General features: G+C 40.1%; 2 protein-coding genes across 5 annotated transcripts in view; one reads left to right on the top strand and one right to left on the bottom strand.

The window, feature by feature from the left end:
• LOC138859984 (uncharacterized) overlaps positions 1–6092 on the top strand; it is a 7900-nt gene extending 1808 nt beyond the window's left edge. Inside the window, exons 2-5 of the mRNA XM_070116605.1 lie at positions 732–855; positions 2836–3011; positions 5420–5517; positions 5762–6092. Coding sequence (XP_069972706.1) covers positions 732–855; positions 2836–3011; positions 5420–5517; positions 5762–5966 — 603 coding nt within the window. The 3' untranslated portion in view covers positions 5967–6092. The remainder of the gene's footprint in view (positions 1–731; positions 856–2835; positions 3012–5419; positions 5518–5761) is intronic.
• A 4213-nt stretch (positions 6093–10305) lies between these two features.
• The window catches only part of LOC113802466 (mucin-2-like), a 14929-nt gene continuing 10234 nt past the window's right edge, over positions 10306–15000 (bottom strand). For 2 of the 4 annotated variants that reach the window (XM_070116600.1, XM_070116599.1), the window contains one exon: positions 10306–15000. This exon is cut by the window's right edge and continues 115 nt beyond it. In XM_070116600.1, the coding sequence (XP_069972701.1) occupies positions 10322–12382 (2061 nt within the window). In that variant the 5' untranslated portion in view covers positions 12383–15000 and the 3' untranslated portion in view covers positions 10306–10321. The other 2 variants (XM_070116603.1, XM_070116602.1) reach the window with 1 other exon arrangement.

The raw sequence follows: 15000 nt of genomic DNA, 5'->3' as shown, positions 1-15000 counted from the left end.
CTGGGTCGTTTTCGGCGCAGTCCGTGACTGTTTGGAGACTGCATGCAACCTTCTTCACTTCTTCCCGTTAAATAAGTGGAGCCTGTGTCCAATCTAGGTCGTCTTCGTTTCTCCCCAGTGACTGATTGGAGACCTTGGGAGTTGGGTCGTCTTTCTTTCTTCAAATTCAGCGACAGGAGACTGCATTACACCTAGGCAGTCTTTTGTTTCTCTCACAACCTGACTGGATACTGTATCCAACCCCAAGTGTCTTCGTCTCATCCCATTAACTGCCTGGAGACTGAATCCAATCTGGGTCATCTTCATTTATGCACAAACTGTATTCTGAATCCTCGTTTTGTCCAAATGACTGATGCCTCTAATCCTGTACCGTAATTTCCTCTCTCTCACTGGATCTAGAAACCTTTTCCCGCTATGGCTGTATTCTAACTGGTTCGTATCCTGATATCGTAGAGTAGAGGAAACATAATGTTTTCTCGCTATCCATGTATTATCAGTCTCTTTTTAAAAAATCTAAAGATAGTCATAAACTGGTTTGCTCTAGAAACATATATCGATATAATAAAAATAATGATTATCGTTATCATTTCAAGATCATCTTTGCCATTACTATTATTACCAATAATATTAATGCTATCAACGTCATTCTATCATCATTATCATCACCACCACCCCACCACCATCACCACAACCATATCCTTCTTAGACCTAACATCCGTTTTCTTTCACAGGTAAAGAAAATGCGTTTGTTTGGGTTTCTTCCCGTTTTCTTCGCCGCGGCGGTGCTCAGCGGTGTCCATGGAGGGAGAGAAAAGAGATACTTGTTTATTAATCCGGAAGCGCCTATTACACTCGGTAAGTTTCGTGTTTTGTGGATATTTGGTTTGTTTTTGTTGTGTTTTTCTGCTGTTGTTACTGTTGTGTGTGTGTATGTGTGTATGTGCGTGTGCGTGCGTACGTGTGTGTGTGTGTGTGTGTGTGTGTGTGTGTGTGTGTGTGTGTGTGTGTGTGTGTGTGTGTGTGTGTGTGTGTGTGTGGAGGAAGTCTGGTTTGGTGATTGATCTCCATTGAGGATTTTGTTAATACATGAATTCTTTATGTTTGCTTGTTTGTCTGTAAGTGTATGTATGTCTGTGTGTATTTGTGTGTACGTGTGTGTGTATGTGTGTGTTTACATGTATATATGTACACACACACACACACACACACACACATACACACACACACACACACACACACACACACACACACACACACACACACACATATATATATATATATATATATATATATATATATATATATATATGTATATACATACATACATACATATATATCTAAATCTATCTATCTATATATATATACATATAACCTATGCATACATTTGTATATATATATACATGTGTGTATATATATATGTATATATATATATGTATACACACATATATAAATATGTATATATGTAATATATATAATATAATCTATCTATCTATCTGTATATATATGTATACATGTGTGTGTGTATGCATATACATATATATTGTTACAAAAAGGCATATTATAACAATACAATTGTGTTTGTGTTCGTGGCGACGAAAAGCCCGCCAAAACGCGCCGTTGTGTGATTGGCTGCCCGCCACTCCCGGAGGGGAGGGTCGGGCTGTTCGAGAAGAGATCCTAGAGAGCGAGCATGCCCTAGCTGTTATCTGCAACCTGTATTGCATTATACACTGAAGTAAGAGTGCCTGTGAAGGAAGAGTGTTGTGCAAAGGTTGATATAACGTGCCGAATCAGTTTGTATATATTGAGTGACTGTAGTACTACGATGTAAGGACATTAGTACAAGTAAACTGTGGAATGCTACCTGCCAGCATTTTAAACATCCCCGACAATGTTATTCAGCGTGAACACTCGTAAGAGGCTGCTCACCGAGCCCAGTAAGACAGGAAGTAAATGAGTGCAGCATCCTGACAGGTAGTGATTTGTTTCAAGGCACTCAGTACTGGTGAACCTGTCTGTGTGCGTGACCTGTCTACCTGGAAAGAGCGCCCCCTCATTGGGCTCCAGAAGGAGAGGGTTACGTAACAATATATATATATACATATAAGTATATATATATTACATAAACTAATATACATATTATATATACATACATATATAGACACACACACATACACGCATATATATATATATATATATATATATATATATATATATAAACATACATATATATATATATGCATATATATATATATATATATATATATATATATATATTTATATATATATAAACATATGCATATATATATATATATATATATATATATATATATATATATATACATGTATATATATATATACATGTATATATATCTATAAACATAGATATATATATATATGCATATATATATATATATTTATATATATAAACATATGCATATATATATATATATATATATATATATATATATATATATATATATATATACATGTATATATGTATATATATATATAGACACACACATACAGGTATATATATATATATATATATATATATATATATATATATATATATACATATATATATGTATATATATATGCATACACACACACAAACATAAATATTACCCGTCCCTTCTCTCGCTCTTTCCATTTACATTCTATTTCTTATTCCGCGTGCTTTCTTTCTTCCGTTAATGCTCGCTCTCTTTCTCTCTCTCCTCTCTCCCTCTCTGTTACATGTGTGTGCGTAAGTTTACGTACGTTCCTATCTCCCTCATACTCACTCCCTGACATGTTCATTAATTTCTCTGCTTGTTCAATCGCCTCCCACAGGTTTTCTGCTCAACATGCCCGTCTCCTTGGCCCTACCGACCCTGGCTTCTGTGAACGGCCGCTCCCTGCAGTTCCTGACGCCGGCAGAAGGGGAGGAGATTCCCGACGACCTGCTGTGGGAGCCTGCCTACGAAGAGCAGTTGGGAAGGCTTAGTGCCTATTTTACTCATCTCGAGGTGAGAGGACTTCGGTTGCGGACGACGGAGGGACACACACACACACACACACACACACACATACACACACACACACACACACACACACACGCACGTGTACAAATATATTTTGCTCCACACTCTCGTAGCGCCAATCAACACCACTGGTTACAAGAAAGAACTTTCCCGATTATTACTGTCAATTAACTTCCCTGAACTAGAAGATGTAGATGAATTCAAAACGAAAATGAGTCATTCATATTCCAGTTTTACCGATTCAATTAGAGGGTAATTTCTGCTGACGAGTTTTTAACGGCAGATTCCTTCCCTATCTCTGTGAGAGGCTTTCTAACTTCTTACCGTCGCAGCCTCCAGCAGGACTCGTCAACAAAAGCGCCAAGTGTAGCGAAATCCGGCAGAACACTCACTAACATTCACCTTGCTTGCTGCCTTAGGTTGTTAAAAATATTGTCAAAATTTATGAAGCAAACCACAAACGACGATACAGTCACAAAATATATGAATATAATTGGCGACAAGAGAAGCGGCATTACTCGTACCTGTTTCAAATCCACGAAACTGCCGGATCGCACGAGATCGCTGCAAGCATCAGTAATAATTCTGCTAAAACCAACGAGCTACTCCCACCACTGCATAACACAGTTGCGAGTGCACAGCAGTTACTCTTCCGCCCCCTTCAAGCAAATTTAAGGGAGAGCGATGTATACTAACATAAAGAGGGCAGCAAAAGTAAATTTCATGGCTCTGACGACATCCTCCAAGATTATTGTGGGAGTTTGCTCTCGAGCTCCCCCACGCTCTTTTTGTGATATCTGCAACACCTCTCACGCTGAGGGCGTGGTTCCTGTCCTATGGAAACGAACCATCCCCGACAATTCAGTGTTAATGGATCTGTTGAGACTGCTCTACAAGTGAGAATCTTGGCGAATCTCACTGAACTGAACAGTTCATGTCCCTAGAATAATGCCATCAAATTCTCTCGACGCCTCAGAGTCCATCTGTCGTCCCTGATCTCGCTCACATGTGCACCTCCCCTGTGCAAAATCACATTTCATCTCTCCTGTGCAAAATCACATCTCATCTCTCCTGTGCAAAATCCTCGGGAGAGTAATTGCTACGGAACTGTGAAAGGCATTTATCTCCAATTTGATCATCATCAGTTCGGAAACATCAAAGGAAGCTCCACCTTCTACTGCCTGGCTGACTGTTATTACACCACCTCAAAAGCAGACAAACGAGAGAACGGGACCTCCGTCCCCATCGACCTGCGGATGGCATTCGACCTCATCGATCACACCACCTTAATCAAGGAAATGATTTTCCTGGATTTTCGCGACGGCTGGGAGAAATGAATCTCCTTGATCGAGCAAGTAACCATCCGAATTGATTGAATTTATTTGCGGTGACCCTGAAGGAACCGTTCTCGGCACATTGTTATTCGTAACAATGGTTAGTAAGGATAATGTTCCACACGCGAAGGTCTATGAATGTGTGAGTGACTTATTGGCAATCGTACACAAATCAGGGCAAACATGTTGCTACAGGATTCCATGAATCATGTGAACGAGTTTCTGAACGGAATTAAAAGTCAAATTCAATATTCCAGTCGCGCTTCTGAAGTGAATCGGTGAGGAGTCGTTATTAGTGAAGATATAAAGAACAACAACAACAAAAACTTGTGCATTTGAAATTATCAAACTATACCTCATGTCCCGATGCGCTAAATCGGCTAAAAATCCACTCCATAGAAAATGGGAGAGAGTTTTTAGCAAAAGAGGTCGCCAGAAACAGCGAAACATCCGCTACACATCGTGCCCACCTTCTGGACCTGCGTCAGTCTAGGAAACGCCTCCGCGAGGTTGATGCAGAGAACCAAAATATAGTCAACCAGATATGTCATTTGTACCTTTTACATAAATGCCAATATTTCTAAGTAATAGCTTTACAGTGTTGATGTTGATAATGATAACAATAATGATAATGAAATTAATAATGCTAATGGTAAAGATAATGAAAATATTAATGACAAGAAATAATGATAATAATGAAAATATTAATGATGATAATGACAATGTTACTATCATTAGATGATAAGAATAATATCGTCATTATAATAATGATAATTATTATTGTTATTGTTACTGTTATTATTATTATTATTATTGTTATTATTATTATCATTATTACACACAAACATCTAATTGTCATATCATTACTATCCTCTTGCTCAGTGAAGATATTAATTCTCTTCCATACTTTTTGTACATGTACCTGTGCATATGTATGGGTATTTATGTGTATGTATGTGTGTATCTACCTATGAATGAATGTACGTATACATGTATATATGCATGGATATGTGTATATAATGATATTGTTCTACAACTCATTTTTCATTTTCTTTACAGCTTCCTACTATGTCCTGCCAAGAGCGACTCCTTTGCGAATTGGCTGCTGATCCAGACAGTTTTTCGCCCATCGGGGAGATCTTCATGAAGGAGCTGAGGTGAAGTGTTCGTGGCTGTTGGTCATTGTCATAATCATGATAATCTTCGCATCATCATTATTATTATCATCGGTATCATTATCATCATTTTTATCATCATCATATCATCATCATTATCATTATTGGTATGATTATTGTGTGTGTGTGTGTGTATGTGTGTGTGTGTGTGTGTGTACCATTATCATATAGTGCCATATGCAATTTCCTCATTATTAACACATATCCCTTCCCCTCCTTTACACAGGCTCAACCATGGCCCCGTGAAAACCACATCAGACTCCCTCATGTGGCGTTATATTTCCTCAGCAAGAGAAGGGTTTGGGTCAGTCAGTGGACAGTGTGCAGTCTCCTTCCCCATTTGCCCATACGCTCCAGACAGGATTCTTAACATGCCAGTTTTGAAGGTGTGGCAGTATATTTCCGAAAGGTTGAATCTTCAGCTGGTATGAGTTGGTATTTTAAATGGGTTTTGACTTTATGAAGTGATGTTGGATGTCTTTAGAAATTATTTTTGAGTTGTAGAGTAATTTATTGAATGGCTAAGAATTGTGTTGAGTGTGTAGAGTAACAATAGATTTTTTTATATTGCATTTTTCATTGTCTGTTACATTGTGTATGCTTTTGTTTATTTTTTGTTTGGTTTTCTTCCCTTTGGAATTTTTAACAAGCCTGTTGAGTATCTTTCTATATCAAATCATCAGTGGATTTGGATATCTTTAGTACTGGATTTAAAGAATCATGAATTTACATTTTGTAATTATTTAATGGTTGTTGCTAAAATATCAGTTTTTATCATTATTATTACTATTGTTACAATTAACTATTATCATTATTATAATAATGATAAATTATTATCATAATTTATATTAGTGACATTGTTATTATCATTATTATTGTTATTATTATTATTATTATTATTATTATTATCATCTTCATTTCTTTCAATGTTAACATTTGTTTAATGGTTAATGGTGAATGGTTAAGATAAATGTGCTAGACATCTAAGGTCATATAGCACTATAGGAAAGTATAGTAAAGTAATGTCAGGTGATAGTTATGTGTCAACTATCTAGAATAGTGTTGAGAGGTTGAGGATGAGGGAAAAGATTATGGTGGTTTAGGTAAGGGAGTTAGATCAAGTGAAGGATATTTATGTGTCTGAGGAAGGAGAACAGGTTGTCGAGGCAGAAGTTGTGAGATTCTGTAAGGATGTCTGATATGTTGGGAGGTCGGTGAAGGGAGGATAGGTGTGGAAAAGCAGAGGTACGTGCTGTATCAAAGCGTGGACAGGACAAGAGAATGTGTGGGACTGAAAGAGGGATGTTACATAGAGGACATAGGGGCGGGTCTGAGTGTGACATCAGATAGGCGTGTTAGGCGAGTGTGGCCAATACGTAATCGTGCGAGGGCCGTCTCCCAACGTCTGTTTTTGTGAAATGGAGCTGACCAAGAGGAGATTGATGGTTTTACGGTATGTAATTTATTGTTGTGGAGTCTTGACCAAAAAGATTGCCATCGGGTATACAAGAAAGTCTTAAAGTGGGGGTAGTAATCTGTAGCTGGAATATGTGAGAAGCGTTGTTGAGGTGATGTGGACATTGCGGCATATCGTGCAAGAGTATCTGCCTGTTCATTGCCAGGGATTCCAACATGGCTGGGTACCCAGCAAAATCTGACAGATTTGTGACGTGTGGATAGATAAAACAACCAGTTCTGGATCTTACAGACAAGGGGGTTGGTCGAGTGCATTGACTTTATGAGGGTTAAAGAATTACGGGAGTCAGTAAAAATAGTAAAAGAGGAAGAGGTGGATGAATATATGCGTCTTAAGGCAAAAAGGAGTGCATATAGTTCTGTAGTAAGGACACTAGATTCAGGAGGGAGGGTGTATTTGAAAGTGCAATTTGGGAATGTTACTGCGAATCCAGCTCCTGAGATGGATTTGGAACCGTCAGTGTAAACATGAATGTTGGAGGAATGAATGGAGACATGGTCAAGGAAATGAGTGAGAAGGATAGAGGGGGGAATATCTGATTTTGATGGGTCAGGGAAAACTGAGGAGCAAATACAGGGGTTAGGTATAAGCCATGGAGGAATGGAATGGACAGACAGTGGGAGAGGTCGGAGATGAGGGAAGGGGGAATGGGAGAGGAGGGTATTCATGCGTACGGGGAGAGGAGTTGGTAAACGTGGAGAAGAGGTAAAGGTATGAAGTAAGAATTGTGGAATAGTTAGTTTGGTAAGGGACGTCGAGAGAGGGACGGCATGCCTGATTCAGCATATAGGCTCTCAACTGGAGAGGAGCGGAAGGTGCCTAGGGCTAAGCGGAGCCCGCTGTGGTGGACTGTATCAAGGTGAGCAAGAAGAGAGGTTGAGGCAGAGGAGTAGATATGGCATCCATAATCTAGAGTGGAGAGAATCAAAGTAACATGAAGATGGAGGAGAGTTTTGCGATCTGAGCCCCAGGAGATATGTGAAAGCGTTTGTAAGATTCGGAGGCGACGTTGAGCTTTTTCTTTGATATACAAGATATGGTCTCGCCAGGACAATTTGGAATCAAATATAACGCCTAGGAATTTGCCAGAAGACCGGTATTGGAGTGGAGCATTATATAAGAAGAGTGGGGGTTTGGGGACCGTACGTAAGCGAGAGAAAAGGATGGGGAAAGATTTAGAGGTAGAGAAGCGAAAGCCATGGTTGGTGGCCCAAGAAGTTACAGATGTTATTGCAGACTGAAGGAATTGACAGAGATCTGGTATGGATGTGCCAGATGCATAGATGGTTAAGTCATCAACATATAGTGATGCTCTGGCTCCTGGTGGTAGGACTGAGACTATATCATTTACAGCAAGAAGGAATAAAGTGGTACTAAGCACACTTCCTTGTGGGACGCCTTCGAATTGAGGAAAGGATGATGAAGTGGAAGAGGCAATCTTGACCTGTAAAGTACGTTTAGAAAGGAAGGATTTAATGAAAACACCCATGTTTCCACGTAAACCTAGGGAGGACAATTGTTGGAGGATATGGTATCGCCATGTGGTGTCATATGCTTTTTCTAGATCAAAGAAAATGGCTAATACGGATTCATGGCGTGCAAATGCCGATGTAATGTATGTCTCAAAATGGGCAAGTGGGTCTGCTGTACTTCGGGCACGTCGGAAACCAAACTGGGAAGGGGAAAGGAGATTATGAGATTCTAGGTACCACATTAAACGGAAGTTAACCATTCGTTCTAGTAGTTTGCACAAGCAGCTAGTTAGAGCTATGGGGCGGTAATCTGGGGGTAGGGTACCTGATTTATTGGGTTTTAAGAAAGGTAGGATGAGAGCATCTCGCCAATGAGAAGGAAAATTTCCTGACATCCATATGTGGTTGAAAATAGTTAAAAGGAAGGATAGAGAGGAAGATGGGTGTCGGAGCATACGATAGTGAATACCATCAGGGCCTTCATGAGTGTTGCGGCACGACTGTAATGCAGCGTTGAGTTCAGAAGAAGAAAAAGGAGCATTATAGGACTCATCAGAGGATAGGGTGAAGGTAATAGGGGTGCGTTCCTTGATGGTTTTAATGGAAGAAAAGTGTGGGGAAAGGTGAGAGCCACTACTGACCTGGCTGAAATAGTTGCCCAGTTCATTAGCTACTTCTACAGGCTCAGAGATGAGAATATCTCGAATATGGAGGACGGGTGCAGGATGGGGGGGATGTTTGCCTGATAGTTTATGGATCCGTCGCCAAACAGCTGAAATAGATGTAGATGTAATTGAGGAAACATAATTTTGCCAGCTATTTGTTTTGCTGTTTTTAATTGTACGGCGAAGATGGGCAGATGCTCTTTTAAAGGAAATAAGGGCTGATAGCTGGTGAGGGGTGCCTCGTTTGTAGCGATATCTGTTCCAGGCTGCTCGTTTTAAGCGGAGCGCTTTGGAGCAATCAGAATTCCACCATGGAACACATTTAGAAGTATAGGGTCTTGAAGTTCGAGGAATGGCTGTATAGGCAGCTCTTAGGATCGTGGTTGTAAAACAATGTAGCATATCTGAAATGGACGGTAAGGGGGGTGGAGGGATAGGTATAGTAGAGAGTGAAGTGAAAGTATGCCAGTCAGCTCTATCAAAGCACCAGCGTGGAGGATTAGGAAGTGGTACATATGAAGTAGGAGAAAGGAGTATTGGGAAGTGGTCACCATAGGGGAAGTGGTCTAGAACTGACCAATGGAAATCTAGATGTAAAGTAGGAGAGCATAGAGAGAGGTCAAGGCATGAAAAGGATTGTGTGCGCATGTCAAAGTGTGTGGGACGATCTGAATTAAGAATACTTAGGTTATTTATGAAGAGGAAGCGTTCTAGAGATCGGCCTCGGGAGTTGGTGGTAGAGTCACCCCACAGAGTGTGGCGGCAGTTGAAATCACCAACTATGAGGAAAGGTGGTTGGAGTTGGGAAATTAGAGTCTCAAAGGCAGTAAAGTCAATGGGATGGGATGGGGAGAAGTAGACTGAAATCACTGTGATCCAGCGGCGAAGAAAGATGCGAATAGCTGTGCACGGGACAGAAGTTTGTATGGGAGGTATGACATAAGGTGTTTTATGATGGATAAGTATAGACGAGACATAAAGGGAGTGTGGGGAAGAGATAAAATGGTAATTAGGAATTGGAATAGGAGGGTGTGTGAGGAAAGTCTCTTGGAGGCAGATAATAGATGGATTATAAGAAGCAAGGATATGACGTAGGTCTGATCTATGAGAGCGGAAACCGCGAATATTCCAATGTAGGAGAGCTATATCCTAGTTGATTTATGAATGATAACTCATTTACGTGTTGGGGAATTTGAAGGGGAAGGAGCTAGGGGGTGTAAAGGAGGGATATTAGGAGGTAGGGAGTCTGGAGAAGGGCATTGTTGTGCCATGAGTGATTCTCGTGTGTATCCTGGAGGGAGTGCAAAGGATAGAGGGGATGGAGGGAGGGAGAATGTGCCTATAGTTGGGGTTGAAGGGGGTGGGTTGTGTTGGGAGGGAGTAGATGTGTGGGGAGTATTAGTGTTAGGAGGATGAATATCAGAAGGATGGATAGTTGGAGTTGAAGGGGATGTGTTGTCTTGAGAGGAATTAGGAGGAAAGGGTGTAGGGGTGCTGTGCGTATGAGGGGGATGCATATCAGGAGGATGGGTATTGGGAGTATGGATATCAGTGGTGGTTGGGATTGAGGGGGTTAGGTTGTGTTTGGAGGGAGTAGGAGGAAGGGGTGTAGGGGGAATATTAGTAGGAGGGGTATGAATATCGGTAACCACTTCAAGTGTGGAAGGAGCATGAGTTATGGGATTTTGTGTCTCAAGGATATAGCTTTGAATGTCATCCATTGTTTCTGCAGTGGAGTTTATTGGAGTTTTGTGAGAAGGTAATTGTTTCTGCAATGGAATTGGTTGGAGAGTTTTGTGGAATAAAGGTTTTCTTATGAGGGGGGAAGAAGAGACTGGTGTCTCAGGAACAAAGGTATAGGTAGGTGGAGGTGATTGTGCTGTAGGGGAAGAAGGGTTAGAACGTTTAGTCTGTCTACTGCGGGTAGTGCGGGGAGGGAGAGGGGTTGGTGTTGGGGCTGTAGTTGAGATAGAAGCTGTGGTTGAGATTGGGGTGTCTGGGTTTAGAGTGGCAAAGGAATTGGTCTGAGGGATGTAGAATGTAGAAGTGGAAATGGGGACATTTTTGGGTGGAGGGGGAAGGGCTGAGCGAACGATGTTGCTAGAATATGGAGTATGAAAGAAACCTTGTCGACGTGCTTCCTGTCTGGCTTCACGTAAAGTGAGACCATTTTTGTATCTTAGAGTTGCTACCTCAGATTCAAATTTGTAAGTGGGACAGCCTCTATAAAATACATTATGGGGGCCACCGCAGTTAGCACATGTTCGTGTTTGTGCTGAGCAGTTTGATCGATTATGACCAGGTTGGGCACATATGGGGCATCGGTCTGTGGAACGGCAATGTTTGGCAGGATGTCCAAAGCGCCAACAGTTTTGACATTGACGTGGAGGGGGTTGGTATGGTCGAACAGGGAGGGATTGTCCACCAATGTAGATACGTAAGGGAAGGTCATGTGTACAGAAGGTAATTTTGGCAATATTGGTCGGATTCTTTCGTTGACCTTTAGGAGGAATGGTGTAGCAATGTACTGATTTCACATCTTGGTCTTTGAGGCATCCTAATAAGTCTTCTCCACAGTCTGACCAATCTTTGGTATCGACTGGGCAGTTTGCTGGGGAGAGAGAGACAGTTCCGGTACAGGTATTAAGGGTTGGATGAGGTTCTGCAGGAATGGGGTTGCCAGAATGATCAGTTAAATTTGACAGTGCTATAGATTCAGTTTCTGATCTGACTGTTTCCAGACGGGAGCGATCGCGTCTGGTATAGAAAGGGACTCTACCTACTTGTTTTTGGAGGCATTGTTGAAAGAGAAGAGTGTTGCCTGAGTAAGGAGCTGTAGCAGGGATCACGAAAAATCGGTCCCATTTAGCTGAGCTAAACAGAGTATTTAAGATATCTGTAGGGTTGGTGGTGGTGGATAGTCGGGGACGTGTGGAAGAGGGAGTATTACGGAATGATGGAGAATAAGGTTGCAAGGTAGTAATAAGGGAGGATTGGTTGTTTGATGAAGGTTGCAGGGGTGGAGTTGAATTTGAGGAAGTTGGGTGGGTAGGAATGTCTTCTGGAGATTGATTCTCTGCTTGGGTGGGTAATGCACTAGTAGGCATTGAGGAGTGGGCAGTAGTTTCAGTGTTCGGAGCCATGGTCAAAGGAGAGCCTGGGTTGGGGCTATTTGATAAAGGGGCTAGCCTCATAGCCTCTAATAAAGGGATTACATTATCATTACTGGTCATGGGGAACCTGGATTATGTAAATAGGCCTATTCGGTCCACCTCCTTTCGCTACTGAAGGTAAGGGCTAGATTAGTCAGGAGTACCGTGCCCATAGTTCCCGCAGGCCGTTCAGGACTGGCACTAGGTCAGCCTTTCATCCTCTCAGCACGGCTCTCACACCTTAGGAAATAGATAGCAGAAGGGGATGGAGAAGAGACGGAAACAAAAGCTGGAGAGAAAAAAGACCATGCAAAATTAGTTGAGTCGAGGGCTGAGGCCCTAGGCAGGGGAGATCCCTGTATTGGGTCTCAGTCTTCGTCTCCTAAGCCCCCCACACGACAACAACGGGCAAGGGATTGGGGGGGTAACATTTGTTTATTGAAGGTCTAGCAGTGTATTTTTGGATAAATAATAGCTTTAGTTTATTTGGGCATTTTTAAATATTTATGTATACATATATATATATATACTAAGTTATAAATGACTAGATATTATCTTGTTTTTCACTAATGCACACAAGTCAAACACAACAAAAACCTGTCTTATTCTGGGCATTCACTTTTCAAATTAGGCTTCAAATAAATACATCTTCCTTTGAAAGAAGGAAATGCTGCTTAGTGTATGTGGTATCATATTTATAACCAGTTTCTGGAGACTGGCTTTCGTACATTTTTTGAAGATGTTCTATGGCAAGCTGGTTTTGTAAATTATATGATATATTGTACAATTCCATTTGAATATAACATATGCACAATAAATATAAAACAGTCCAGTGTTTTTCTTTAATTCTTACCTGTCTTTGACTAACTTTTTGTCCCAAGAAAGAAAGTTAATGAAAAAAATATAAAGCACTCATGCTTTCACTAAAAATTCTTATAATAAAAAACAAAACAAAACATCTCTCTTCTAATTAGATGTTTGTCAAGGTATATCATTCCATCTACATATAATGAACAAGAAATATCCAAATAAAGACTAAATATGATTAACTGCCAACAATGTTTTCATTTGTCAGATATAAATACAGCTAATAGAAACACCACACAACTTAATTGTTATAATCATCACAAATTAACAACACACAGCTTACAAATCTTACAAGTTCTTCTGCAATGAAGCTAAAAATCACTTTACTCTGTTTCAAGATATATTTCATATCAAAGGATACCTTTGGCCAAATAACAGAAAGGAATCCTAAGTTACTTGTTTAACAAACTAATTCATACTAAATCTGCTATAACATTACAGATAAGTAGTGCTTCACCAAGAAGGGTTTAGTTTTTAAAATTTTCTTCTGATAAAGTGCTCACTGAAAGTGTATGTACTATAAAAGTGTCACTCTGACCCTGTGTATGTTTACTCTAACAATTATATCATTGAAAAAACAAAACAAAAAAAAAAACTTGCTCTTTGATTTGTCACTCGCAGTATAAAGGGGAAAAATCATGTTATAGTTTTAGCTTACATGGCAGACGTAAGTAGTTGTACAAACCACATATATGTACTGTACATAAAGACGGAATAGAAAAATCATATCACAACTTCAGTGTTATCATTCTGTCAAAGTTTTATAAAGGGTACTCTGCTTTGTAGGTAAATGCCTATGTATTTTCATATACTGTGGAGTGCATTTTACACTAATCTTGGACTGGCTCACACTACAATGATCTAACTCAGCTCAGAGAGTGATTTACTTAGTTTGCATATTTAATTACTTGTATTATCACATACCATACCTGTATGTACTATGCATAAATGCTAAGGAGCTGTCAACTTAAAAAGTGTATTGTTATTACTTAAAATACTGATTCTTGAGATACAACTACGGTAAACAGCTCAATCTTTTCAAATTACTTAACAAATGACTATAAGTGCAAGAATAAGTGTGTGCCCAAACAGTTTTTGAGAAAGTATCAGTCTCAATGATATATCTTTTCTCATTTCTTTATAAAATCCTATTTTTGGTCATGATTTGTTTTGGGTAATAACATGATAATGTGCTATACCCTCCCTGTGCTGTGTGAGCCACGCATAAATATATGTGTGCAAATGTATGTAGCAAAGGAAGAAAGATTGAGAGAGAAACAGAAAGACAATGAGAGAAAGAGAGAGAGAGAGAGAGGGAAGAAGAGAGAGAAGGAGAGAAGGAGAGAGGGAGAGAGGGAGAGAGGGAGAGAGGGAGAGAGAGAGAGAGAGAGAGAGAGAGAGAGAGAGAGAGAGAGAGAGAGAGAGAGAGAGAGAGAGAGAGAGAGAGAGAGAGAGAGAGAGAGATAAATACACACTATCTAGACATGAAGTAAAAATAACAGTGTGGCTACTGGGTATTCATGATGAACTTTAAACTTTATATCTTTTTAAAATCTTTAACATTACCTCTACAAAAAGTTACGAAATCTACTCGCTGTCAGCATTATCTGAGCTGACACTTTCTTTCAAGGTTGAACTGTCAATGTCAGTCTGGCCTTCCTCTGCTACAAGAGATTCACTTGGCATGAAAACAGTTGCTTGTGGATCTGTGGCCTTGGCAGAGGAATCGTCAACAGGGCAAGTGGTAGAATCTTTCCCCTGGTCTTCACAAACATTTGCCTTATCGGAACTTTTCTTTTCTTTGGGTTCCTTTGAAACGCTTCTTTCTTTTC

The sequence above is a fragment of the Penaeus vannamei genome, chromosome 39 (genome assembly GCF_042767895.1).
Source record: "Penaeus vannamei isolate JL-2024 chromosome 39, ASM4276789v1, whole genome shotgun sequence".
Taxonomy (NCBI): Eukaryota; Metazoa; Arthropoda; class Malacostraca; order Decapoda; family Penaeidae; genus Penaeus; species Penaeus vannamei.
This window is presented reverse-complemented; position numbering and strand designations above follow the sequence as displayed.